Source organism: Saccopteryx leptura, chromosome 13 (genome assembly GCF_036850995.1).
Source record: "Saccopteryx leptura isolate mSacLep1 chromosome 13, mSacLep1_pri_phased_curated, whole genome shotgun sequence".
NCBI lineage: Eukaryota > Metazoa > Chordata > Mammalia > Chiroptera > Emballonuridae > Saccopteryx > Saccopteryx leptura.
The window spans coordinates 39,243,595-39,269,730 of NC_089515.1; the positions used below are offsets into that span (position 1 = coordinate 39,243,595).

The 26,136-nt window shown below is 46.4% G+C and overlaps 1 protein-coding gene across 1 annotated transcript; it reads left to right on the plus strand.

The window, feature by feature from the left end:
- The first annotated feature begins 162 nt into the window (after window positions 1-162).
- WHAMM (WASP homolog associated with actin, golgi membranes and microtubules) lies at window positions 163-24,689 on the plus strand. Its single transcript, XM_066355746.1, has 10 exons — window positions 163-724; window positions 2,510-2,683; window positions 6,885-7,035; window positions 8,419-8,588; window positions 11,017-11,182; window positions 13,881-14,068; window positions 14,703-14,789; window positions 15,269-15,364; window positions 20,378-21,044; window positions 23,857-24,689. The coding sequence occupies exons 1-10, from the start codon at window positions 164-166 to the stop codon at window positions 24,165-24,167; spliced, it is 2,571 nt and encodes an 856-aa protein (XP_066211843.1). The 5' UTR covers window position 163; the 3' UTR covers window positions 24,168-24,689.
- Window positions 24,690-26,136: the final 1,447 nt, after the last annotated feature.

Below are 26,136 nucleotides of genomic sequence, written 5' to 3' on the forward strand. Positions count from 1 at the left end.
CCGACCAATCCCAGACGCCGCTGGAAACCTCCCCTCACATAGCCAATCGGAAGTGCAGGAGGGGCTGGGACGCCGACGCGCTGACCGTCCAGCGAAATATGTCGCGGGGCCGCGGTTCTGAGGCCGAATCTGTGAGGAAGCCGGGCCGCTGACCGCTGGCACCATGGAGGACGAGCAGCCCGACAGCCTGGAAGGCTGGGTGCCGGTCCGCGAAGACTTGTTCGCCGAGGCCGAACGGCACCAGCTACGGTTTCTCGTGGCCTGGAACGACGCGGAGGGCAAATTCGCGGTGACCTGTCACGACCGCACGGCGCAGCGGCGGCGGCGGCGCGAGGGCAGCCGGCCGGGGTCTCCGCCCAGTTGGGCCGGTCTGCTCTCGGCCGCCGAGCTCCGTGGCGCGCACCGACAGCTGGCGGCGCTGTGGCCGCCGCTGGAGCGCTGCTTCCCGCCGCTGCCACCGGAGCTGGAGGCGGGCAGGGGCTCCTGGGGCCTGTGGGCGTTCGTGTGGCCGGCGCGCCCGGACCCGGGGGAGTCGGCGATGCAGGAACTTTGCTCGCGGCTGGAGCGCTACCTGGGCTTGGCGGCCGACGGCTGCGGCGGCGCGGCCGTGCGTGATGCGCTGCTTCCGGCCGACGGCGGCGCGCCCGACTGCGAGAGCCCGCGCGCCTTCCGGGAGCGCGCCCTGCGCGCGCGGAGGGACGAAGCCGCCGCGCGGTTGTGCCAGGTACTCCTTCTCGACCCCGTTTAGTGTCCCTGGGCCATCAGAAGGGACAAGGGCGAAAGGGGGGAGGGGGGAAGTCTTCCACGCGACCCCGGCCGCGGAGAAGCAAGTTCAGGGGCTGACGTGGAGAAGGGGACGCAGGGTCACAGGTGCCCTTCGCCTGCCGGGAGCAGCCAGGGGGATGCTGCGGAGGGCGTGCGGGAGGCGCAGAGAGACGACGTGTTAAGTTAAATCAGACCGCCGTTTATTTTACACCCTGTGTGAGAAGAAGCGCTCTGAAGAGACTAGAGCCGCCATTGTGACTCTAAAACGAGTCTGCTCTGCTGGGGGCTTGGTGGCACTATTAACCTGGGAGCTGAGAGTCTGCACACTGGAGAAGTATTTGGAGGTACCTCTGTAATGTTTTCATGAGAATTTAAAAAGGAGTACAGCATCACAAACCTTTATCTCAGAAAACTGATGAAGAAACATCCACTATCTAATATTTGATGAGTCTTTTAGTCCTTTCCTCTGAGTACTTTGTACACAGTTGAGATAATATTTTGATTTTTTTTTTTTTTTTTTTTTTCATTTTTCTGAAGCTAGAAACGGGGAGAGACAGTCAGACAGACTCCCGCATGCGCCTGACCGGGATCCACCCGGCACGCCCACCAGGGGCTACGCTCTGCCCACCAGGGGGCGATAATCTGCCCATCCTGGGCGTCGCCATGTTGCGACCAGAGCCACTCTAGCGCCTGAGGCAGAAGCCACAGAGCCATCCCCAGCGCCCGGGCCATCTTTGCTCCAATGGAGCCTTGGCTGCGGGAGGGGAAGAGAGAGACAGAGAGGAAAGTGCGGCGGAGGGGTGGAGAAGCAAATGGGCGCTTCTCCTGTGTGCCCTGGCCGGGAATCGAACCCGGGTCCTCCGCACGCTAGGCCGACGCTCTACCGCTGAGCCAACCGGCCAGGGCGAGATAATATTTTGAACTTTCTCCTGGTTTAGTTTTGTTTTTTTGGTGTGATTTTTTTTTTTTTTTTTGTATTTTTCTGAAGCTAGAAACAGGGAGAGACAGTCAGACAGACTCCCGCATGCGCCCGACCGGGATCCACCGGGAACGCCCACCAGGGGCGACGCTCTGCCCACCAGGGGGCGATGCTCTGCCCCTTCGGGGTGTCGCTCTGCCGCGACCAGAGCCACTCTAGCGCCTGGGGCAGAGGCCAAGGAGCCATCCCCAGCGCCCGGGCCATCTTTGCTCCAATGGCGCCTTGGCTGCGGGTGGGGAAGAGAGAGACAGAGAGGAAGGGGGGGGTGGAGAAGCAAAATGGGCGCTTCTCCTATGTGCCCTGGCCGGGAATCGAACCCGGGTCCCCCGCTCGCCAGGCCGACGCTCTACCGCTGAGCCAACCGGCCAGGGCCGGTGTGATTTTTTTTTAAAAAAAAAAGAGAGGTGGGGAGACACTGAGAGGGACTCCCATGAGCTCCCAGAAAGGGATCCACCTGGCAAGCCCCATCTGCGGCCGATGCTCGATTCAACCAAGCTATCCTCAGCGCCTGAGGCCAACGGTCGACTGGGGCCTAAGCTGGAACCAGTGGAGCTTCTGGCTGTGAGAAGGGGAGAGAGAAAAGGGGTACAGGAGGAGAGGCATATGGTGGCTTCTCATGTGTCCCCTGATCAGGGATTGAACTGGTGATGTTTGCAGGGTGGCACTCCCCCCCCCCCCCCCAATCCACTGATCAAACTGGCCAGGACTAGTGTGATCTTACAAATAATGTCCATACTTGAGCTTTATTTACTTTTTGCCTTCCAGATTCTTCAAGGGCACGAAAAAGCCAACACTATGGTAGCATTAATGGAAGTTTATGGCAAAGAAGATGAAGCCTACCAGGAATTTATTACCGTGGCAACCAAGTTCTTCCAGTATTTACTGCAGCCATTTAGAGATATGCGAGAAATTGCAACTTCATGTAAGCTTGATATTTTGGTATGTTTTCTTTATGTTTTTACTTTATCTGATTTACTATCTGTCACATATTACTATTTCTTTAGTCACATTTAAGACTCAATCTTGGTTGGTGTGTTAGGTTCACCCTTATTTAGATGAGACTGTTGATAAGTTATTTTTTAAAAATGATGTAAAGGCCCTGGCCGGTTGGCTCAGCAGTAAAGCGTTGGCCTGGTGTGCGGGGGACCCGGGTTCGATTCCCGGCCAGGGCACATAGGAGAAGCGCCCATTTGCTTCTCCACCCCTCACCCCCCCCCTCCTTCCTCTCTGTCTCTCTCTTCCCCTCCCGCAGCCAAGGCTCCATTGGAGCAAAGATGGCCCGGGCGCTGGGGATGGCTCCTTGGCCTCTGCCCTAGGCACTAGAGTGGCTCTGGTCATGGCAGAGCGACGCCCCGGAGGGGCAGAGCATCGCCCCCTGGTGGGCAGAGCGTTGCCCCTGGTGGATGTGCCGGGTGGATCCCAGTTGGGCACATGCAGGAGTCTGTCTGACTGTCTCTCCCCGTTTTCAGCTTCAGAAAGAAAGAAAAAAAATAATAATAAATGAAGACATTTTACATAGGTCATCTTAATTCATTCAGATATCTGGAGATTTTCACATGTTAAACATTTTCTTTGCTGATGACTTGTTTTTGATGTGCTGCTTATTTAATAGCTCATTTTCCACCTCTAAGGACACATGCAAAGTTCTCAGAAATAACATGAAACTAAGTAGCAAGGCCCTGGATTTTAATTCAGTAATTTAACCTTTAGTAAATGCTGTCATTACTCTTGTTTGTTTGTTCTCTTCCCTTCCCATCCTTTTCTTTCTTTTTTTCTTTCTTTATTCATTGAAAGGAGGGGAGACAGGAGAGACAGGCTCCCGCATACTCCCCTACTGGGATCCTCCATTGGCAAGCCCACTAGGGGGCGATGCTCTGCCCATCTGGGGTGTTGTTCTGTAGCTCAGCAACCGAGCTCTTCTTAGCACTTGAGGCAGAGGCCATGGAGCCATCCTCAGTGCTAGAGGCCAGCTCACTCCAATAGAGCCATAGCTGCGGGAGGGGGAGAGAGAGGGAGGGAGAGAGAGAGAGAGAGAGAGAGAGAGAGAAAGAGGCGAGAAGGGGAGGGGTACAGAAGCAGATAGGTGCTTCTCCTGTGTGCCTTGACCGGGAATTGAACCTGGACATCCACACACCGGGCCAACACTACCACTGAGCCAACCTGCCAGGGCTTATTATCAGAGTGATCTCTTGATCTCTGTCTCCTGCACTTGGTCATCCTTCCATACTTGCACTTGCGACCTGTACCAAGCTACTGTACTGTAAAAATGACACCATGTTTTGATGAAATTCATGTCACTCTAACATGTGGAGAAAGTTGTCTGTTCATTATTTCAAGTCTATTTGTATAATCTTTATTTCCTGTATATATATTTTTTCTTTCTTTAAATAACAGCTTTATTGAGATATAATTCACAGACCGTACAGTTCATCTGAAGTGCACAATCCAGTGGGTTTTAGTATATTCAGAGTTGTGCAGCTGTCACCACTATCAAATTCCAGGACATTTTCATCACTCCAAAAAGAAACTCCGAACCCATTAGCAGTCACTCCCCAGTTTCCCCCAACCCTAGGCAACTACCTGGCTACTTTCTGCCTCTAGATTTCCCTGCTCTGGACATTTCATTCTATGGAACCATACAATATGTGGTCCTTTGTGTCTGGCCCCTTTCACGTAGCATAATGTTATCAAGGTCCATCCATGTTGTAGTATATATCTGAACTTCATTTCTTTGTACTGTCAAATAATATTCACTATAAAGACATAGCACATTTTACTTAATCCTTTTAGCAGTTGATGAACTTTTGGGTTGTTTCCACTTTTTGGCTATTCTGAACAATGCTGTTACGAATGTTTGTGTATAAGTTTCTATGTGGACACGTGTTTTCATTTACCTAGGAGTGGAATTGCTAGGTCATATGGTAACTCTATACTTAACCTTGGAAATGACCTGCCAGACTGTTTACCACAGGGAAAAGCCCCATTTTACATTCCCAACAGCAGTAAATGAGGGTTCCAATTTGTCTACATCATTGCCAATACTTGTTATTGTCTTTTTGATTATAGCCATCTGAGTGCATATGAAGGGCATTGTAGTTTTGATTTACATTTCTCTGATGGCTTATCTGAATATATTTCTTCTATTACGAGCTTTGCAGAAGAACTGGATACTGGATGACACAGTACAGGTCATAATCATAAATGTGTAGATTTTATCTTTTGGGTTATTGTATTATTTTTTCCTTTCAGAAAAGAATCATCATATTGAAAAGCTTCATGTCCCTAAAAGAAACCATAGCAACAGCTAACACTTGAGTGCTGTGTATAAGGCCCCATGTTGAAGGCTTAACAACACAGATCTCATTTAAACAATTGTGTATTATTAATAGAGAAACATAGCTTGACAGCATTTTTTTCTAGAAAAAGTCACCCTAGTAATGCAAAGTAAAAGTAGGGTTTGTTGGGCTTTTTTTCCTTTATGGCCTAGAGCAGTGGTCCCCAATCCCTGGGCCACGGACCGGTAGCCGTCCGTGGGCCATTTGGTACCGGTCCGCAGAGAAAGAATAAATAACTTACATTATTTCCATTTTATTTATATTTAAGTCTGAACAATGTTTTATTTTTTTTAAATGACCAGATTCCCTCTGTTACATCCGTCTAAGACTCACTCTTGACACTTGTCTCGGTCACGTGATACATTTATCCATCTCACCCTAACACCCTAAAGGCCTGTCCGTGAAAATATTTTCTGACATTAAACCGGTCCGTGGCCCAAAAAAGGTTGGGGACCACTGCCCTAGAGTACCCTTTGTCTTCCAGGTGGTACCCAACTTAGAGCCTTATTCATTCTCAGTAAGGAATTGCTGAGTTCATGAAACGTTATTGACTAAGTAATAACAATAAAAGTGGTTGAGCCCTGGCGGGATAGCTCAGTTGGTTATATAAAGGTTGCGGGTTCAATCCCTGGTCAGGGCACTTACAGGAACAGATTGATGTTTCTGTTTCTCTCCCTTCATGTCTAAGATCAATAAATTCAATATATATAAATATATGTATGTATTAATAATATATATATAAATATTTTTTTACAGAGACAGAGAGAGGGACAGATAGGGACAGACAGACAAGAAAGGAGAGAAATAAAAAGCATCAATTCTTTGTTGCGGCGCCTTAGTTGTTCAATGATTGCTTTCTTTCTTTCTTTTTTTTTTTTTTTTGTATTTTTCGGAAGCTGGAAACGGGGAGACAGTCAGACAGACTCCCTCATGCACCTGACCGGGATCCACCCGGCACGCCCACCAGGGGGCGACGCTCTGCCCCTCCGGGGGGTCGCTCTGCCGTGACCAGAGCCACTCTAGCGCCTGGGGCAGAGGCCAAGGAGCCATCCCCAGCGCCCGGGCCATCTTTGCTCCAATGGAGCCTTGGCTGCGGGAGGGGAAGAGAGAGACAGAGAGGAAGGAGGGGAGGGGGTGGAGAAGCAAATGGGCGCTTCCCCTATGTGCCCTGGCCGGGAATCGAACCCGGGTCTCCCGCACGCCAGGCCAACGCTCTACCGCTGAGCCAATCGGCTAGGGCCCAATGATTGCTTTCTTAAATGTGCCTTGACAGGGGTGGGGGGCTAGAGCAGAGTGAGTGACCCCTTGCTCAAGCCAGCAACCTTTGGGCTCAAGCCAGTGACCATGGGGTCATGCCTATGATCCTGTGCTCAAGTTGATGGGCCTTTTCTCAAGGCTGATGAGCCTGTGCTCAAGCCAGCAACCTTGGGGTTTCGAACCTGGATCCTCCATGTCGCAGTTCGACGCTCTATTCACTGTGCCACCACCCAGTCAGGCTAAAAATATATTTTTTTAAAAAATGGTTGAAATAGTCCATGTAGCCCTGGCTGAATAGCTCAATTGGTTAGAGCATCGTCCCAAAGCACACAGGTTGCCAGTACGATCCCCAGTTAGGGCACATACAGGCGCAGATTTTGATGTCCCTGTCTCTCTCTCTCCCTTCCTCTCTCTCTAAAATCAATAAAATAAACATTAAATAAAAAGAAAGAAAAAACATAATCCATGTGACCAATTTTCTTTCAACTTCTTATTCGTTGTACATTACTATTCTTTCTTACTTGTGCCACTTTCTGCTCTTTTTATAGAAATCCTTGGCTGAGGATGATCTGGGTCCTAAACGGATAGTGGCCCTGCAGAAGGAAGCCCAAGACTGGACCAGACAGGCTGAAGAAGCTATAGTCTCTATTCAAGATATTACAGTGAATTATTTTAAAGAAACAGTAAAAGCATTAGCAGGTAATAAATTAAAATGCTGCACTAAGATACATGTAATTTTCATTTTTATTCAAAATACATTTGAGCCCTGGCTGGATAGCTCAGTTGGTTACAGCATCTTGTGAAAGTGCAGTGGTTACCAGTTTGATCCCTGGTTAGGGCGCATACAGGAACAAATGTTCCTGTCCCTCTCCTGCTTTCTTCCTTTCTCTCTCTAAAGTTAATAAATAAACATTAAAAAAACAGTCTTAAAAAAAACACACATTTGAGTGTCTCTTTAGTGCCAGGTACTAGGTCCTTAGGATTCAGTATAAGGAAAAGCATAAATAGACCCTGCCCAGCCTGCTGGGGGGAGAAAAGTCTTCTAATTCCACGTTCATCCAGATTCATGGGGATATGGCAGTGTCAACAAGCTACCCGAAGAAGATAAACACGGGCCTTTGAGACCCTGAGAAAAAAATTAGGCTCGTTTAGAGTGGTCAGTGAGGGCATCTGAGAAGTGGCAGTTTTCCTGATATCTGAAGGGTAAGTGGAATTTGAGAGAGCAAAACCATGAGAGAACATTGTTTCAGGTGAAGGAATTGCATTGACAAAGGCCCTCTGGCTTGAGGAAGCTTGGCAAGTGTGAGGAACCTTGACCTGTTCCAGGGCTGAACAGTGTGGAGAGCGTGGGATGAGAGAGTGTGGGCAAGGCCACAGGAGACACCATGAGGGGCCTTGTGGGCTAGGTAAAGGACGTTTGTCTCAACTTAAATCATTGTTGATGGTAGTTCCAAAGAGGAAAAAACTTACTGTCTGTTAATCAGTTTGTTAAATCACAGTACATTCATGGGCCAGAATACCATACAGCTACTAAGCATGAGTTTCTGGTTTTAATGCATGGCAAGAGTTCCATGAGAAAGTGAGTGGAATAAACAAGATATACAGGGGCAAAGTAGGTTTACAGTTATGAGTACATAAAACAGTTTATTCTTGTATTATTATTTATAGACTATTGTATTATTTTTCATATGAAGAACTGTAAACCTACTTTTGTCCACTCTGTAAAGAAGACTGATGATCTTGTGGGTGTGTTTGTTTGTTTTTTTGGTCAAACTATCTATATAACCTTGTCTGTCTAGCTAGATGTAGAAACGGTCTAAAAGTATATGCACTGAAATGTAAGAAACAGTTTTAAGTAGGGGAGATTCATGATCATTTTCTCTTTTCTTAAAAATCAAGTATCATTTTATACCAAGGATCACATATTGTGTGGTAACAAAAAAGTCATTAAAATAAATTTTCTTTTTAAAAGAATGTTTTGCAAGCAATATGGGAGGCAATAAACAAAGAATTAGCTCAGGTTAAATTTTTCACTCTAATGAACTGTAATTAAGTTTTATTTTATTCACTGTAATCTGACAGGGATGCAGAAACAAATGGATCAGGATGGGAAGAGGTTTGGCCAGGCTGCCTGGGCCACAGCAGCTCCCAGGTTAGAAAGACTCAAGCTGATGTTAGCCCGAGAGACCCTGCAGCTCATGAGAGCCAAAGAGTTGTGTTTAAATCACAGAAGAGCTGAAGTCCAGGGAAAGGTAAGACAAGATTAAGGTGCCTTAGGTTTAGAAATAGACTTTGATTTTAGATATCTTTCCTTCCAGCCATTGTTTTTTAATTTTATTTACTTATTCTTTTTATTTTAACCCTTTGAGTCGTACAAACGTTCATGTATGTCCTCGTGTCTCCTGACCATCCAGAGTATGACTGTTCATGTATAAGGCAACATTAAAAAAAGGCAATGTATGTTCTTTTTGTTTCCATATATTGGTTATCAAACATGATTTTAAGTTAATAAAACTGTAACTGGAACTAATTTCATTTAAAAAAATAATTTATTTTTATTTCTTTTTTTTAATTTTTAATTTTTTTTTTAAAGATTTTATTCATTATAGAGAGAGAGAGAGAAGGGGGGAGGAGCTGGAAGCATCAACTCCCATATGTGCCTTGACCAGGCAAGCCCAGGGTTTTGAACCGGCAACCTCAGCATTTCCAGGTTGTCACTTTATCCACTGCATCACCACAGGTCAGGCCTAATTTCATTTTTTTGAAAAAAAAACTCCCGGAGGTCAGCAAGCATGAAAAAAACTCATTACTCAAAGGGTTAAGTGAGAGGCGGGGAGATAGAGAAACAGGCTCTCACATGCACACCCACCAGAATCCATCCAGCAACTCCCATCTGGGGCTGATGCTCTACCCACCTGAGGCCATGCTCGCAACCAAGCTATTTTTAGTGCCTGAGGTGGAGGCTCCATAGAGCCATCCTCAACACCTGGGACCAGTGCACTCGAACCAATGGAGCCATGGGTATGAGGCAGGAAGAGAGTGAGAGAGAGAGAGAGAGAGAAAGAGAGAAAGGGGAAGGGGAGGGATGGAGAAGCAGATGGTCACTTCTGCTGTGTGTCCTGACTGGGAATCGAACCTGGGACTTCCACATGCTGGGTTGACGCTCTATCACTGAGCCAATGGGCCAGGCCTCCAGCCATTGTTAAAGAGCTTCCTTTCTTATTTCAACACCATCTTCTAGTAAATGAGAATTTCAAGATTAGGGAAGGTTAGCCATAAAGTTTCCCTTTGCTCAAGATGGTTTTGAAATATATTTTATCCTTGCCTAGGTAGCTCAGTTTGTTAGAGTGTTGACTTGATACACCAAGGGTATGGGGTTTTTGGTTTTTTTTTGTATTTTTCTGAAGCTGGAAACGGGGAGAGACAGTCAGACAGACTCCCGCATGCGCCCGACCAGGATCCACCCGGCACGCCCACCAGGGGAGACGCTCTGCCCACCAGGGGGCGATGCTCTGCCCCTCCGGGGCGTCGCTCTGCCGCGACCAGAGCCACTCTAGCGCTTGGGGCAGAGGCCAAGGAGCCATCCCCAGCGCCCGGGCCATCTTTGCTCCAATGGAGCCTTGGCTGCGGGAGGGGAAGAGAGAGACAGAGAGGAAGGAGGGGGTGGGGGTGGAGAAGCAATTGGGCGCCTCTCCTATGTGCCCTGGCCGGGAATCGAACCCGGGTCCCCCGCACGCCAGGCCGACGCTCTACCGCTGAGCCAACCGGCCAGGGCCAAGGGTGTGGGTTTGATCCCTGGTCAGGGCACATACAATAATCAACCAATGAAATATTATATTTTAGGATTCACTTGACAATAACATTGAGCTCAGTGCTGAAGTAGGTAAAATAATTTAAAGTCAACCGAGCAATATTTTCAGTACAACCTTAGAATACAGAGGTGCTTCATTCTAGGACCACAGTCACTGAATTTCTCCCTGTAGTGCTATGACTTTAAAGCAGAAAACTCTGTAAAGACCTTATTGCTATTTATTTTTCTCAAAACCTAAATGTTTTCATATGTTTAAAGGATGAGATAAAGTATTTGTAAAAATGTTGAATGGGGCCTTGGCCAGCTGGTTCAGTGGTAGAGCATCAGCCCAGTGTGTGGATGTCCTGGTTTCAGTCCCTAGTCAGGGCACACAGGAGAAGCAACCATCTGCTTCTCCTCTTCCCTTTTCTCTCTTTCCCTCTCTCTCTCTTTCTCTCTCTCTCTCTCTCTCTTTCTCTCTGTCTTCTCTTCTCACAGCCATGGCTCGATTGGTTTGAGTGCATTGGCCCCAGGCGCTGAGGACGGCTCTGTGGAGCCTCCACCTAAGGCACCAGAAATAGCTCGTTTGTGAGCATGGCCCCAGATGGGCAGAGTATTGGCCCCAAAAGGGGTTGCCAGGTGGAAGCCGGTCTGGGCGCTTATGGAAGTCTGGCTCTCTATCTCCCTTCCTTTCACTTGGAAGAGAAAGAAAAATAATGTTCAGTGGGGCATTTTTGTTTTATTAAATGAAATGGAAGAATGTTTCCTCTCAATTTGCTTTTTTATATTTGGTACTCGGCAAAGAATAGAATATAGCTCAACTGCTTCTAAAGTTTGCTTTCAATATAGTAAATATTTTAATTTACTCTTTTTTTTTTCATGAAAACCAGATGGAAGATCTTCCAGAACAAGAAAAAAATATAGCCGTTGTAGATGAACTAGAAATACAGTACTATGAAGTTCAGTTAGAACTATATGAGGTTAAATTCGAGATATTAAAATATGAAGAATTACTACTTACTACACAGTTGGACTCTATTAAAAGACTTATAAAAGGTAAAATTTATATTTAGTTATTTACATTAAAATGTTTATACATTCAAGGAAATACAGATTATATAATCAATTTCTTTTTATAAATCGTCTAAAATATCTACTGAAATTTTCTAAAGTTTCCCTTCAGTATTTTTATGATTCAAATAATATATTACTATGAAACATAGCAAAGTAAAGAAAGATAAACTTTTATTACCCCAGTTCCATCAGCTAGAGATACTTAGTGATAACAATTTGCTGATTAGTTTTGTAGCCTGATGTATATAAATATCAACTTTTTTTTTCTTTTTTTCCAAGTGAGAGGGGGAGCTAGAGAGACAGATTTCCATATGCACCCTGACCGGGATCCAGTTGGCAACCCCTATCTGGGACCATGCTCACAACTGAGCTATTTTTAGTGCCTGAGGCTGAGGCTCCACCAAGCTATCCTCAGTGCTTGGGGCCGATGCACTTGAACCAACCAAGCCATGGCTGCAGGAGGAGAAGAGAGAGGGAGAGATAAAGGGGGAAGGGGAGTGATGGAGAAGCAGATGGTCACTTCTCCTGTGTGCCCTGACCGGGAACTGAACACGAGACATCCATATGCCGGGCTGACACTCTACCACTGAGCCAATTGGCCAGGGCAAATAGCAACTTTTAAACTAAAACTATACTGTTCAGTATCCTCTTTTTTCTTTAATATATAACAACCATCATTCCATTTCAGTAAGTAATAAAATCTTCAAATTTTAATGGCTGCACAGTATTCCATTATATGGATATACTGACTGATTTTCAGTTTTCACTGTTGTGAACAGCAATGTAGTGAAGAACCATCCTTTAAACATGTTTGTGTATAGGACAGATTATTTCCTTGGAATAAATTTCTAAAGAGGGAATCACTGGGTCGAGAACAATGTAAAATTTACATTTGACAAATGTGTTAAAACTATACAACAGTCATTTGCTATACATTTTTCCTCACCTCTGTTATTTTCTAATTTCTAAATTTTATACTATATAATCGCCCTCTAGATAGGTTGTACAAAATGACACTCCCATCAGCAACTTATGAAAATATGTTTCCTCCTACTTTCACCATTCTTTTAATTTCTTGCTACTTGATAGAAAAGGCATCTTCCAATTTTCAGTTATTCCAGTTACAGGTGATGTTGAATGCAATTTTGTACATTTACTGGCTACTTGTATATTTTTTAAGTGCTTATTCATGGCCTTTGCCCATTTTTCTTTGGAATGTTTCCTTTACATATGATGGATATTACTCTTATTATTTGTCATATGTTGCAAATAAATTCTCCCTTTTGTTTGCTCTTTTTTTGCCTTGCAGACTGTTTAATTTTTATGAAGTGATATGTGTTCATCTTTCTGCTTTTGGTGTTACACCTGATAAGAACTCTATGGTTTCTGATTTTAGTAGTATGCCTGGCAAAGTCCTCCTTTGTGTCGATATTTCACTTCACTTTTTCTTTTAGTGTTTTTATTCTTTTTAAAAGGATATTTAGTTCTTTAATCCTGACAAAATTTATTTTGATGTGGGGTAAGAATCTAATGTTTCTCCCCAAGTTGTTAACTGTCCCAATCTGATTTTGAAAACATTTTTTCCTACTGCTTTGACTTGCTACCTGTCTCATATCCAGAATTATTATGTTTATTTTGATCTATTTATTAGTTATTTTCTTCCATTGATTTGTGAGTGGCCTCTGGTACTGGACCAGACTCTTCCTGTTGTATCTTGGAGGTACGTTTTGGTAAAGCATATACCTCCCTATTACTCTACTGTTACACAAGTTTTCTGACTATTTTCCTTTATTCTTCCAGATGAACTTTAGAATCATTTTGACAAGTTCAAAACAAAACACTAAGAATTTTTATTGGGATGGTGCTTAAAACTAGAGATTAATTTGGGAAGAATTGTCATCTTTGCAATTTTGAGTCTTCCCATCCAAGACCATGGTATGTCTCTTCATTTACTTAAGTCTTTTTCTCCCTAAAATTCCTCCAAGTTTGATAATTTTTTTCATGCAGATCCTGAACATTTAATTTAATCCTAGGTATTAAAAATCTTTATAATAGTTTCAGATTATAAGCATTTTACACATTTAGGAAAAATCTTATTTAAAAAAAAAGTTAATTGGGAAGGATGCATGCCAAATTGTTCATGTTTTCTTCCGAGTTGGGATTCCAAAGGTTCAGAAAAGGAAAGAAAATTTCACTATTTTATGTACTTTTGTAGGGCTTGAATTTGTTACATTTTTTAAAGAAATATGTAATCAAAGTTATTTATTATTAAGGCATCTTAATAATATACTGCTGGTAGAATGTAAGTTGCCCTTCTGGAGGGCAATTTGACTATGCTTATCATGAGTCTTAAATATTCATCTGCTAAGGAAGAACTAAAAAATGTACACAAAGATCTATATTCAGAGATGTTCATCATGGTAAAATTGATAATAATGGAACCTTCTAACAACAGAGGTTTAAATTAGAGAATACTGTGTTGCCATTAAAATCATATTTTCATCACATGGAAAATGTTTTCTTAGAGCTGTTTATTGATATGTGTTGCTATGGAAGTTGTGTGGGGGGAGATAGGAGGTGGTCTTACATGTGATTTTACTTTTCTTACATTAAAACAATTTTTATGCATTATTTTTTATAATAAAACATGCCTTTTAAAAATCAGTAAATTTTTCTTTAGATAAACAGGATGAAGTTGTCTATTATGATCCATGTGAAAATCCTGAGGAACTTAAAGGCATTAATCACGTAATGGGACTGCAGGACGCTAAGAATTTGGAAATGAGAGAGCTCAGCCGGCAGTGTCAGCAGCTGGAGTGTAAGCGGGGCCGGATCTGTGCCAGGAGAGCCTCTCTCAGGAACCGGAAGGTAGGAGCTGAGGCAGCTTGCTTGCTTTCCCTCCAGACATTTCTGCTTTCATGAAACATAAAGAACCTTATTTATGTTTCATGAATAGGCTTGTACCTTTTTTTTTATTGTTGTATTTTTCTGAAGCTGGAAACGGGGAGGCAGTCAAACAGACTCCCGCAAGCGCCTGACTGGAATCCACCCGGCATGCCCACCAGGGGGTGATGCTCTGCCCATCTGGGGCGTCACTCTGTTGCGACCAGAGCCACTCTAGCGCCTGGGGCAGAGGCCATAGAGCCATCCCCAGCGCCCGGGCCATCTTTTGCTCCAATGGAGCCTCGGCTGCGGGAGGGGAAGAGAGAGACAGAGAGGAAAGAGAGAGGGAGGGGTGGAGAAGCAGATGGGCGCTTCTGCTGTGTGCCCTGGCCGGGAATCGAACCCGGGACTTCCGAACACCAGGCCGACGCTACACCACCGAGCCAACCGGCCAGGGCCGACCTCAGGGTTTTGAACCTGAGTCCTCTGTTTCCCAGACTTATACTCTATCCACTGTGCCACTGCCTAGTCAGGCTGCAATGCTGTTTTCTTTTAACCTTTTATGGTATAGTCCATGGTAATAGTAAAAAACATGTAGGTGATTTTTATTATTCATCAGGATCAATGTAAAGAAAATCATCGGCTCCGTTTGCAACAGGCTGAAGAAAGTATAAGATATTTTCATCAGCACCATAGTATTCAGATGGTGAGTAGTTAAAGAAAAATATTTTAGATTTGTATAATGTGACACACTGGTTTAACTTTGTGGACATTGGAGTTCAACTGCCCTGCACCTACAGCTGTTAGCCTTGATCTGGGGGAGACTGTAGCCCAGGCCCACAGGCATGGTAGTGGTTGGGGGGGAGGCCCACAGACATGGTGGTGGTGGGGGGGGGGAGGCCCACAGACATGGTGGTGGTGGGGGGGGGAGGCCCACAGACATGGTGGTGGTGGTGGGGGGGAGGCCCACAGACATGGTGGTGGGGGGGGGGGAGGCCCACAGACATGGTGGTGGTGGTGGGGGGAGGCCCACAGACATGGTGGTGGTGGTAAGGACACCTGCAGATATGGGGGGGGGGTGCCCACAGATATGGTGGTATCAGGGGAAAGTGATAATGTTGGCTTCTTTCTCTCTTAACACTTTTATTTTAAGGAATTTACAAATATATATTTGTTTAAATGTAGAAAAGAGACAAGATCAAAGAAGAGGAGCAAAAGAGAAAAGAGTGGATAAACCAGGAACGCCAAAAGACACTGCAGCGATTGAGAGCATTTAAAGAGGTAAGTTCCAGAACTAAGTGCCTTGCCGGCATTTTCTGGAGAAATAAATCAAGATCACCTGTCGTGGAGAAAAGTGTGAAGCACTCTGCACAGATAATTTGGAACACAAAATGTTTTTCAGATGCCATTATTTTTAGTATATAGATAAAAGCCAAAAATACCTTAATGTTTTTTTTATTGATTTTAGAGAGGAAGGGAGAAAGAGAGACAGGAACTTTGATCTGTTCCTGTTGGTGCCAACACAAGGAATCAAACCAGCAACCTCTGTGCTTTGGGATGATGCTCTAACCAGCTAAGCCATCTGACCAGGGCACCAAAAGTATTAGAATATCGAGATGTTTTGACATTGCTACCGCTCTCCCCTCCTGAATGGTGCTAGCTTTGCCTACCATGGTGTCCACCAGCAGGGAAAACTGAAAATAGTTAAATCGCCCTCAACTTTTGCTGGCTTTTTCCTCCTTTGTAATAAATAATTCTTTAAAATGCAATCGAGGAAACTTTGTGACGTAAATCTAGTTAAGTGCTCTATTAAAAGTGAATAGGTTCTGTCCTGGCTGGTTGGCTCAGTGGTAGAGCGTCTGCCTAGTGTGTGGATGTCCCCAGGTTCAATTCCTGGTTAGGGCACACAGGAGGAGCATCCATCTGCTCTACCCCTCCCCTCTCGCTTCTCTCTCTTTCTCTCTTTCTCTTTCTCTTTCTTCTCCTCCCCTCCTGCAGCCATGGCTCAATTAGAGCGAGTTGGCCCCGGGCACTGAGGATGGCTCCATGGCCTCCGCCTTAGGCACTAAAAAATAGCTCCAGTTGCAATGGAGCCAGGGCCCCAAATGGGCAGAGCATCGTCTCCTAGTGGGGTTGCCAGGTGGATCCTGGTCAGGGCACATGCAGGTGTCTGTCTCTGCCTCCCCTCCTCTCACTAAAAAAAAGTGAATAGGTTGCCCTAGCCAGATAGCTCTATTGGTTAGAGTATTGTCCTGATAGGGTAAGGTTGCCAGTGTGATCCTCGGTCAAGGCACATACAGTAACAGATTGATGTTTCTCTCTCCCACCCTCTTCCTTCTTCTCTCTCTAAAATCAGTAATTTTTTTTTTTTTTTGCATTTTTCTGAAGCTGGAAACGAGGAGAGACAGTCAGACAGACTCCCGCATGCGCCCGATCGGGATCCACCCGGCACCCCCACCAGGGGGCGACGCTTTGCCCACCAGGGGGCGATGCTCTGCCCATCCTGGGCGTCGCCATGTTGCGACCATCCTGGGCGTCGCCATGTTGCGACCAGAGCCACTCTAGCCCTGGGGCAGAGGCCAAGGAGCCATCCCCAGCGCCCGGACCATCTTTGCTCCAATGGAGCCTTCGCTGCGGGAGGGGATGAGAGAGACAGAGAGGAAGGCGCGGCGGAGGGGTGGAGAAGCAAATGGGCGCTTCTCCTATGTGCCCTGTCCGGGAATCGAACCCGGGTCCTCCGCACGCTAGGCCGACACTCTACCGCTGAGCCAACCGGCCAGGGCAATAATTTTTTCAAAAGGTGACTAGGCTTTTTTATTTTACTTTATTTTTTATTTATTTATTTATTTATTTATTTATTTATTTATTTATTTTAACAGAGACAGAAGGATAGACAGGGACAGACAGATAGGAATGGAGAGAGATGAGAAGCATCAATCATCAGTTTTTCATGGCAACACCTTAGTTCAGGGGTCCCCAAACTTTTTACACAGGGGGCCAGTTCACTGTCCCTCAGACCGTTGGAGGGCCGGACTATAAAAAAAACTATGAACAAATTCCTATGCACACTGCACATCATATCTTATTTTAAAGTAAAAAACCAAAACGGGAACAAATACAATATTTAAAATAAAGAACAAGTAAATTTAAATCAACAAACTGACCAATATTTCAATGGGAACTATGCTCCTCTCACTGACCACCAATGAAAGAGGTACCCTTCCAGAAGTGCAGCGGGGGCCGGATAAATGGCCTAAGGGGGCCGCATGTGGCCTGCGGGCCGTAGTTTGGGGACCCCTGCCTTAGTTCATTGATTGCTTTCTCATATGTGCCTTGACCGCGGGCCTTCAGCAGACCGAGAACCCCTTGCTCGAGTCAGCGACCTTGGGTCCAAGCTAGTGAGCTTTTGCTCAAACCAGATGAGCCTGCACTCAAGCTGGCGACCTTGTGGTCTTGAACCTGGGTCCTTCCACATCCCAGTCTGATGCTCTATCCACTGCGCCACCACCTGGTCAGGCGGCTTTTTTGTTTTTTAAGTAAATATTTAAAAGTAACATTAAACGCCCTAGCTGGTTGGCTCAGCAGTAGAGCGTTGGCCTGGTGTGTGGAAGTCCAGGGTTTGATTCCCAGTCAGGGCACACAGGAGAACCGCCCATCTGCTTCTCCACCCTTCCCCCTCTCCTTCTTCTCTATCTCTTCCCCTCCTGCAGCCAAGGCTCCATTGGAGCAAAAGTTGACCCAGGTGCTGAGGATGGCTCCATGGCCTCCGCATCAGGTGCTAGAATGGCTCCATCTTCAACGGAGCAACACTTCAGATGGGCAGAACATCACCCCCTGGTGGGCATACCGGGTGGATCCTGGTCAGGCGCATGTGGGAGTCTGTCTGATGGTCTTCCTGCTTATAACTTCAGAAAAATACCAAAAAAAAAAAGGAACATTAAACTTGTTGAATATAAAACATAAACCTTTTCTCATCACACATCCCCACATGCAGTTTCATAAAGACCCAAGTTTACTGTTGTATCCAAAGAGAAACAGCCTACCCCAGGGACGCCTGTGGAATAAGGTACTGAAGTTGTGCTGTGTGATACCCTCTAGGAAAGCAGGGCCCCTAGAGTGACACTTCATCTTTTTCTGAAACACTTACTACTCGGACCGTTACCAAGTGCCTCCCGTATCCCCAGCACAGTGCTAGATGCTTACATTCTTATTTAGTTTTTAAAATGACCTTGTAAGGTCCAATCCTCACCATTTTGCAGATGAGTAACCAGGGCTCAGAGAGTGGTGCCATGGCTTAGCTCCAGGTTATACCGAGGTAGGGCTGCTAACTCCTGAGCCACCACAGGGACTCTCCAACCTGGGCAGCATATCAGAGGCACCCGGGAGCTTCTGAAAGGTACTGATGCCCAGACCCACCTGCAGAGATTCTGGATGGGGGCCTGTGTGGAATGGAATTAGGAAGGTGCACTGACTTGGAGCTTCATGAACACAGCAGAACGTAGAGCGAGGAGCTGGAGCATAGCTGGCTGTCACCAGAGGGTGATTAGTGGAACAGCATTCATGTGGAGGAAGGGATTCCGGAAACGTAAGTTCAGCCCTTTAGCCCTGAATCAGACAGATCAGTGATCAGCTTTCAAGTAGAGAGGCTATGAAGGTGGGAGGTTAGACAAATGTAAGGCGACACATTCAGGCCATCCAGGCTCTCAGCAAACTGGAAGAATGACTTAAAAAAAATTAAGCCTGACCAGGCAGTGGCACAGTGGATAGAGCATCTGACTGGGACGCGGAGGACCCAGGTCAAAACCCTGAGGTTGCGGCTTGAGTGTGGGCTTATTTGGCTTGAGCACAAGCTTATCCGGTTTGAGCGCAGGGTCGCTGGTTTGAGCGTGGGATCATAGACATGACCCCATGGTTACTGGCTTGCGCCCAGAGGTTGCTGGCTCGAGCTTGAGTAAGTAGTCACTCACTGTGCTGTAGCCAAACCCCCACCCTCGTCAAGGCACATATGAGAAAGCAATTGGTGAACAACTAAGGTGCTGTAACGAAGAATTGATGCTTCTCATCTCTCTCCCTTCTTGTCTGTCTGTCCCTATCTGTTCCTCTCTCTGACTCTGTCTATGTCAAAAAAAAAAATTAAGAAGTTGACCTCAAATTGGTTTAAGTTATAGGTTTTTTGGTTCAAAAATACACTTACACAGAGGGTGGTAGGAAGTAGAGTGTGTATGTGTGTGATTTAAATATAGGGAAAAGAACCTTGAGAATTTCGTTTCCTTGAGTTTAATGCGAATCCCTTGGGAGGAAGGAAGCACAGAAAAACTCCTGAGTTTAGAAAGAACAGCATCCTTTGCAGAATGAGAGAATGCCATGTGTACTGAGAGGTGCCTCTGTTGAAGGGGACAAAGCCAATTTGAGCACATTTGGAATGAGGGAAGGGCACAAAGACCGGAAATGAAACCATGTGATATGTGACACTTGTGGAGCCCGGAGAAATTGTTTATTATCAAGATGTTTCACTGACTGACCTACTTATGATTTTTTATGTCTGCCTAATGTTTTAAATTAATTCACCATTAAATTTTTTCAGCTAACTTTCTATTCAAATTTGTTTCTGATTTTTCATACTAAAAACATTATGTCTGGGTTTTTTTTTTTGTTTTTTGTTTGTATTTTTCTGAAGTTGGAGACGGGGAGAGACAGTCAGACAGACTCCCGCATGCGCCCGACCGGGATCCACCCGGCACGCCCACCAGGGGCGACGCTCTGCCCACCAGGGGGCGATGCTCTGCCCCTCCGGGGGGTCGCTCTGCCGCGACCAGAGCCACTCTAGCGCCTGGGGCAGAGGCCAAGGAGCCATCCCCAGCGCCCGGGCCATCTTTGCTCCAATGGAGCCTTCGCTGCGGGAGGGGAAGAGAGAGACAGAGAGGAAGGAGGGGGGGGGGGTGGAGAAGCAAATGGGCGCTTCTCCTATGTGCCCTGGCCGGGAATCAAACCCGGGTCCCCCCGCACACCAGGCCGACGCTCTACCGCTGAGCCAACCGGCCAGGGCCCATTATGTCTGTTTTTATATGTATCCTTCCATATCTGTTTCATTACAAAGTATGATATGAAAGGCTATGAATGTGATTCTTTAATAGGCTGAGTAGCAGGGGTGGCCACACAAAGTGGAAAGGAGCCGCTCTGTGACCCAGGACAGTCCACGCACTGAACTCTTCAGTGTTCACTGTTTATGAAAACTCCAGCATTTTGATGGTTTGCATTTGTGACAAGTTTCTCACAACAGTTTTCTACTTTCAGAGATGCCCAGGTAGGCCAGCACCAAGGACCCCTTGCTCAGAACCTGATGGTCCAAACCTGCCAGGCGGACCTCCCCGGCAGACCTCCTTGCGGACTGCTCAGAGGAAGGCAGTAATCCATCCGTCCTCCAGGAAGACCAGAAGTGCTCCCTTATCTGAAGTCAGTAACATGCAAACCCCTGAGTTTCAAGACCGTCCTGGAAACATCCCTGTCCAGACTTTTGCTCAAGGTGGTGACCAAACATCCAAATCCAGCAAAGAGCCGTCACCGCCCCGCCCCCCACCACCTCCTCCCCTCCTGGCTCCTCCTCCTCCTCCTCCTCCTTCTCCTCCTCCTCCTCTTTCTTCTCTTCCTCCTCCCCCTCCTCCTCCTCCGCTTCCTCCTCTTTCTTCTCCTCCACCTCCTCCTCCACCTCCACCTCCTCCTCCTCCTCCTCCTCCTCCGCCTCCACCTCCTCCTCCTCCTCCTCCTCCTCCTCCGCCTCCGCCCCCACCCCCACCCCCACCAGCTTCACCATTCCCCCCTGCTTCGTCTTTTTCTTTTCAATCTGCAAAGCATCGGAATTCACACGTCAGGACTTCGGAACCAGATGATCAGCCACTTCCTCTAGTGTGTAAATCACCTGCTGAAAGACCGTGTGGTTCCTCAGGCAGTTTTAAGTGCCCAGGTAATCTGCAGGAACTCTGCACCAGTGCGTCGGGGTTGTTGAGTTGAGCATTCTAGCTCTAGAAGCCATCATCTTTAAGTCAGTCTTTTTCAGAATTCTCTGGAATCTTAAAATATTCCAGTACTTGCTGCCTTAAATATTCCTTCGTCTTTGCAAAGTTATCACAGCATAATTCCATTTGATAAATGTTACCTCATCTTGCCTGGCCTGTGGTGGCAAGTGGTAGTGTGTTGGCCTGGAGTGCCGAGGTCCCTGCTGTGAAACCCAGGCTTGCCTCGCATAGCCAAGGCTCATGCGAGAAGTACTACTATGAGTTCATGCTTCCCGCTCCTCCCACCCCTTCTCTCTCTCAGTCTCTCTTTCTCTTCCTCTCTCCTAACAAAACAAAAAAAACAGTTACCGTATTTTTTACTCCATAAGACGCACCTGACCATAAGACACACTTAGGGTTTTAAGGGGGAAAATAAGAAAAAAAATATTCTGAACCAAATGGTGTGTTAAAATATTTAATAAAATACCATATTTTTCGCTCCATAAGATGCACTTTCCCCCCCCAAAAGTGGAGGGGAAAATGCCCGTGTGTCTTATGGAGCGAAAAATATGGTACCTCATCATGAACAAACCATTTCTATACATTTAATGGACACATGACTTGGGATCTCTGAGACTTAAAGAATCAACCTATTTCAGGTTTCTTAAGATTTCAGTATGTGTTTGAATTCTACCATCTTATTCAGTGTTGCTTTGAATTACACCTACTGTTGCATCTCAGAGTCCTTGACAGAACTCACTCACTTGTTGCATCCAAAGTAGAAGATTGGTTGGGGATTATTGTAAAAGAATATTAGTAAGAATATGGAAGGCTCTTGCAGACTGACCACAAGACTGAGAAACCGTCCTGTGGAAATCTTTCTAAAATGAAGTTGTTAAAAAAAATTGTGGACCCCTTTTTACATTTGCCAACAGAGGACACCTGAATACATTTGAGGGCTACAGTTCTAACCTGTAATTCTAATTAAGGTTTAGACATTGACTACTGAGGACACTGGCTTAAATCTGCTGAGACTCACAGCCTAATGCTGTGTGCATTAGATAAATCCTAGCAAAATGCTGTGTACATTTGTTTTCAAGAGACAACTTGAGCGCCTCTGCCTGGAACATGCACAGGTACTGTGATAGGTGACATGAATGATAGAAATATTCGAGTTCCTGATCCTGTATAATTGAATATTCTGATCATTCTGAGTTCAGGTTGTCACTATACCTAGAACCAGGTACAAATGAAAAAGTCCATGCTATCAGGTGGAGACTAAATGGCCCCACCATGGGGTTTGCAACAACATTGTTTAAATGGAGGAAGGGGCAGCCTATGTGCTGGTGCCAACCCTGGAGTTTGGATGAGGGCAGGTCCTCGTGGGTGCTTCATTCCAGCCTGGGGCCAGTGCACATGGTGTGGGGAAGTCCTAGTCAGCTCCCGCACACTGCCTCATTGCACCAAAAAGAATAAGAGAACTGCCTGACCAGGCGGTGGCGCAGTGGATAGAGCATTGGATTGGGACACAGGATCCAGTTTTGAAACCTCAAGGTCACCGGCTTGCACGTGGGATCATAGATATGACCCCATGGTTGCTGGCTTGAGCAAGGGGTCACTCGCTGTGCTGCACCCTCCCCCATCGAGGCACATATGAGAAAGCTTCTCATCTCCTTCCCTTCCTATCTGTCTGTCCCTATCCTCTTTGTCTCTCTCTGTGTCTCTGTCTCTGTCTCTGTCTCTCTCTCTCTCTCTCTCACACACACACACACACACACACACACACAAGAAAACTAGCACTGGAAAATGCCCTTGGCTATAAAACTCGTCTTCTTACTCATAGAAGAGTATTGTAGTAAAAAGTTACAGGTTTAAGTCCAAAGAGGAGTACTTTGTAGCCATCGCATGGCCTTCAGTTCTGAGCTGGAAATGACTGTTCACCTTGAAGCCTTCTCGGGAAGATGTCTAAATTAGTGGCCACGTCATGCCCCTCTCCAGCTGGTAGTCAAAGATTTTTTCTGCTCAGAGGTCTCAAGGTGCCAGAGGAAAAAATAGCTTCTACTCACCCAGGCTTCGAAACTGATCTAATTTGTATTTTGACAGCCCGTCACACCCTCAGGAACAGAGCTGTACAGAGCTAGCTCAGGGCAGCGTGGGTGGATTAAAGGCACTGTGTACAGAGAGGCGCCCGTGCCGCCCCCTCCAGCTTCATTGAGCTTCTGATTAGTTTTACTTTCTGCCTTTTCTTGTGTGGAAACCTCCTCGCTTCACTGTCACACTGACTCAGTCATCACTGACTAATCTCCAAGACTGAAGTTACAGAAATACAGCAAGATACATTTTTAAATAGATTTTTTTAAGTTGGAAGGGAAATGGAGAGGATGTAATTGTAGAGGTATCTAATCACGCACATAGGGTCAGATATTTACACCCCAGTCATCCATGACACTCTTGAGGATCACACGAGAGTATCACAACATCCACTTCGAACAAAAGGTGTGCACGACTGCCTGTGGGTTGCTGTGGGTTAGAGAAGTGATGGAATATAAGCGCTCAAGATAGAATTTTAGTGACTGAATCATTCTGGATTCACACAGGGAACTTAAGGTTGACCTTTCTCACAGATAATCAAAACATCTGTTTAATGGAATGATGGTCATTTGTTAAGTCACGGCGTTAATGGATGTGTGACTTAATACCTTTAATACAAAAACATCCTGGCATCTCAGGGGGAGACAGTATGGCTTCTTGGTAGTACCTGCTCTGTTTACTCCATTTCAGGGTCTATGGATGAAGTGTTGGCGTCCCTGAGACGGGACAGAAGCCCGCTCCAGAAGGTAGAGGTGTCTGCTTCGGCACCGCCCCGCACCTCGGTGAATGAGCACATTCTGGCTGCCATACGGCAGGGCGTCAAACTGAAGAAAGTTGACCCCGGCCTGGGCCCGCGCCCGGGCCCTAGCAGTAAACCAACGAACGACCTGGAGAGGAGCATCAGGGCTGCGCTCCAGAGAATCAAGCGAGTGTCGGCTGACTCGGAGGAGGAGGAGGAGGAGGAGGAGGAGGAGGCTGGCCCTGGCGAGTGGGGCTACTGAGCTCTTCTGCAAGGCCAAGGACGCTGCACAATGTGCCGGAATGGAGCCACGGGAGCCCAAAGCCTGTTCTTGAAAAGTATGTGCACAGGGTAGACTGGCCACAGGACGCCCAGGAGCTCAGCAGGGCGTGTGTGATACTGGAGCTGTTGTTTAATGTGGCTCTTCACGGAAGTACAGGGGTGGTGCCTTGCAGACACCTAACTGTATGTGGGATCTAAGAACCCCAGTAAGTACTGCTCACCTGAGAGAATAGTATTTATTTTTCACCATGGATGTTCTAGAATCATTCCCTTATTCTGAAAACCGTTTACACTGCAATGGCATATGGTAAACAGCACTCTTAGACTACTGACTGTGTCCTGTGTGTGCAATAGTGGTTTCCTCACACTTAAAATTTGACTGTGAATACTATTTTAGCAATAACTAGAATAAATTGCTTACATTCAGAAATTATTTTAAATGAAATGTATTTTATGTATCAAGCACTCTATATAAACTCATAATAAAGAACTGTTGCTAGTGTATCAGTGTCACTCCGAGAAAATGGAAATATGAACTCTTACGAAAAGCCCAGCCTTCCCTGTGTGTTAAAATTAGGAAAGGGGGAGGGACCAATAGGCAGAACACACATCGCTCTAGTTGCCCAAAGTGTCCCCACTAACCTCACATCCCTCGCTCCGGCCAGGCGGGGCTTCCGTGGGGCTTCAGTTCCAAACCCCAGAGGCAGCTGAGGTGGCCGTGCACCAGCCTCCTTCCCCACCACAGACTAGCCAAGCTTAGCCCCAAAATATTTCTCTGGAGCGAACATGATAATTTTTAAAAATAGAAAATCAGAACTTGGCTGGACTTTAATTATTGTAAATTCAGTATTTTGAGACACCGGTGAGCTCATTCAGGCATGGACATTTTTCAGATTTTGCTTCCTAAGCTCTGCTAAAGACGAGAAAAAGGACCCTTTTCAAAAGGGAGGTCTCTCTCTCAAACCTCCTGGCCCAGTAGTGTCAATGTACATCAAAACCTCTTGCTTTTGCCTGACCAGTGGGGGTGCAGTGGATAGTAACCCCGATTTTGCCAGTAGCTTGAGCACAAGGTCACCAGCTTAAGCATGGGATCAACATGATTGCTGTTGCTGGCTTGAGCCCAAGGTCACTGGCTCAGTGTGAGCCCCACCGGTCAAGGCACATATGAGAAGCAATCGACAAAGTGCCACAACTATGAGTTGATGCTTCTCATGTCTCTCCTCTCTCAAAAAACAAAAAAACCCTCTCCCTTACTGTAACTTTTTCTCCCTCGTTTTTCCCGTTTCCCACTTTTTCTAGCTTCCTTCAAGTCAGTCCAGACTTGAGCCTCAGGGAATCTAAGCCAAGGAGAGGGGACAGTCTGTCTCCTGTTGTCCGGCTCTGACCCACCCTCCATGGTGCTGCCCATTGACTCGCCTCCCCAGAGTTCTTCCCCGCTCTCCAGCCTGTGGCACCTAGCACAGCGGACCCACCGAGAGCTGGCTGCTGGCCTTAGCGGCCCCTTCCCTTTCCCCAGGGTTTTGAACCAGCGACAGCCCTGCTGACTTAAGATAAGTGCCCGGGATGCCCTCAGCCCTCTGCCTCCAGGTCCCAGCAAATCCACACCACCCCTCAGTCTCATGAGGCCCCTTCACTCCCCCCTCTACCAAGTCTCCCTTGTCCCCTTCTCCTACATGACCACTTTCCCTTGGACCCCAGGCACGCTGCTCCCCCAGCCTTGGCTACAGGGACAGCCACCATAGCCAGTTTTATGCCCTGGGACTGGCCCTGTGGGAAAAACAACTAGGATAGCCAATCCATACTGACGATTGTATCAATCGTCCTGAAGTACAAAGCAAGGAGCTGGGCCATCTGACTCCTTCCCTCTCCAGAAGGTGAATTAGGGAAGAAGCAGGTAGAAGCAGGAGCTAGAGCCAACAGGTGTCAGATTACTAACCTCCTGTCATATA

What these genes read in the sequence shown, in the direction of transcription:
- WHAMM (XM_066355746.1), top strand. Translation starts at nt 164, where the DNA reads ATGGAGGACGAGCAGCCCGACAGCCTGGAAGGCTGGGTGCCGGTCCGC. An exon ending in CCTCTCTCAGGAACCGGAAG is followed by an intron (nt 14,069 to 14,702) that starts GTAGGAGCTGAG and finishes ATTATTCATCAG; the next exon opens with GATCAATGTAAAGAAAATCA. An exon ending in AGCACCATAGTATTCAGATG is followed by an intron (nt 14,790 to 15,268) that starts GTGAGTAGTTAA and finishes GTTTAAATGTAG; the next exon opens with AAAAGAGACAAGATCAAAGA.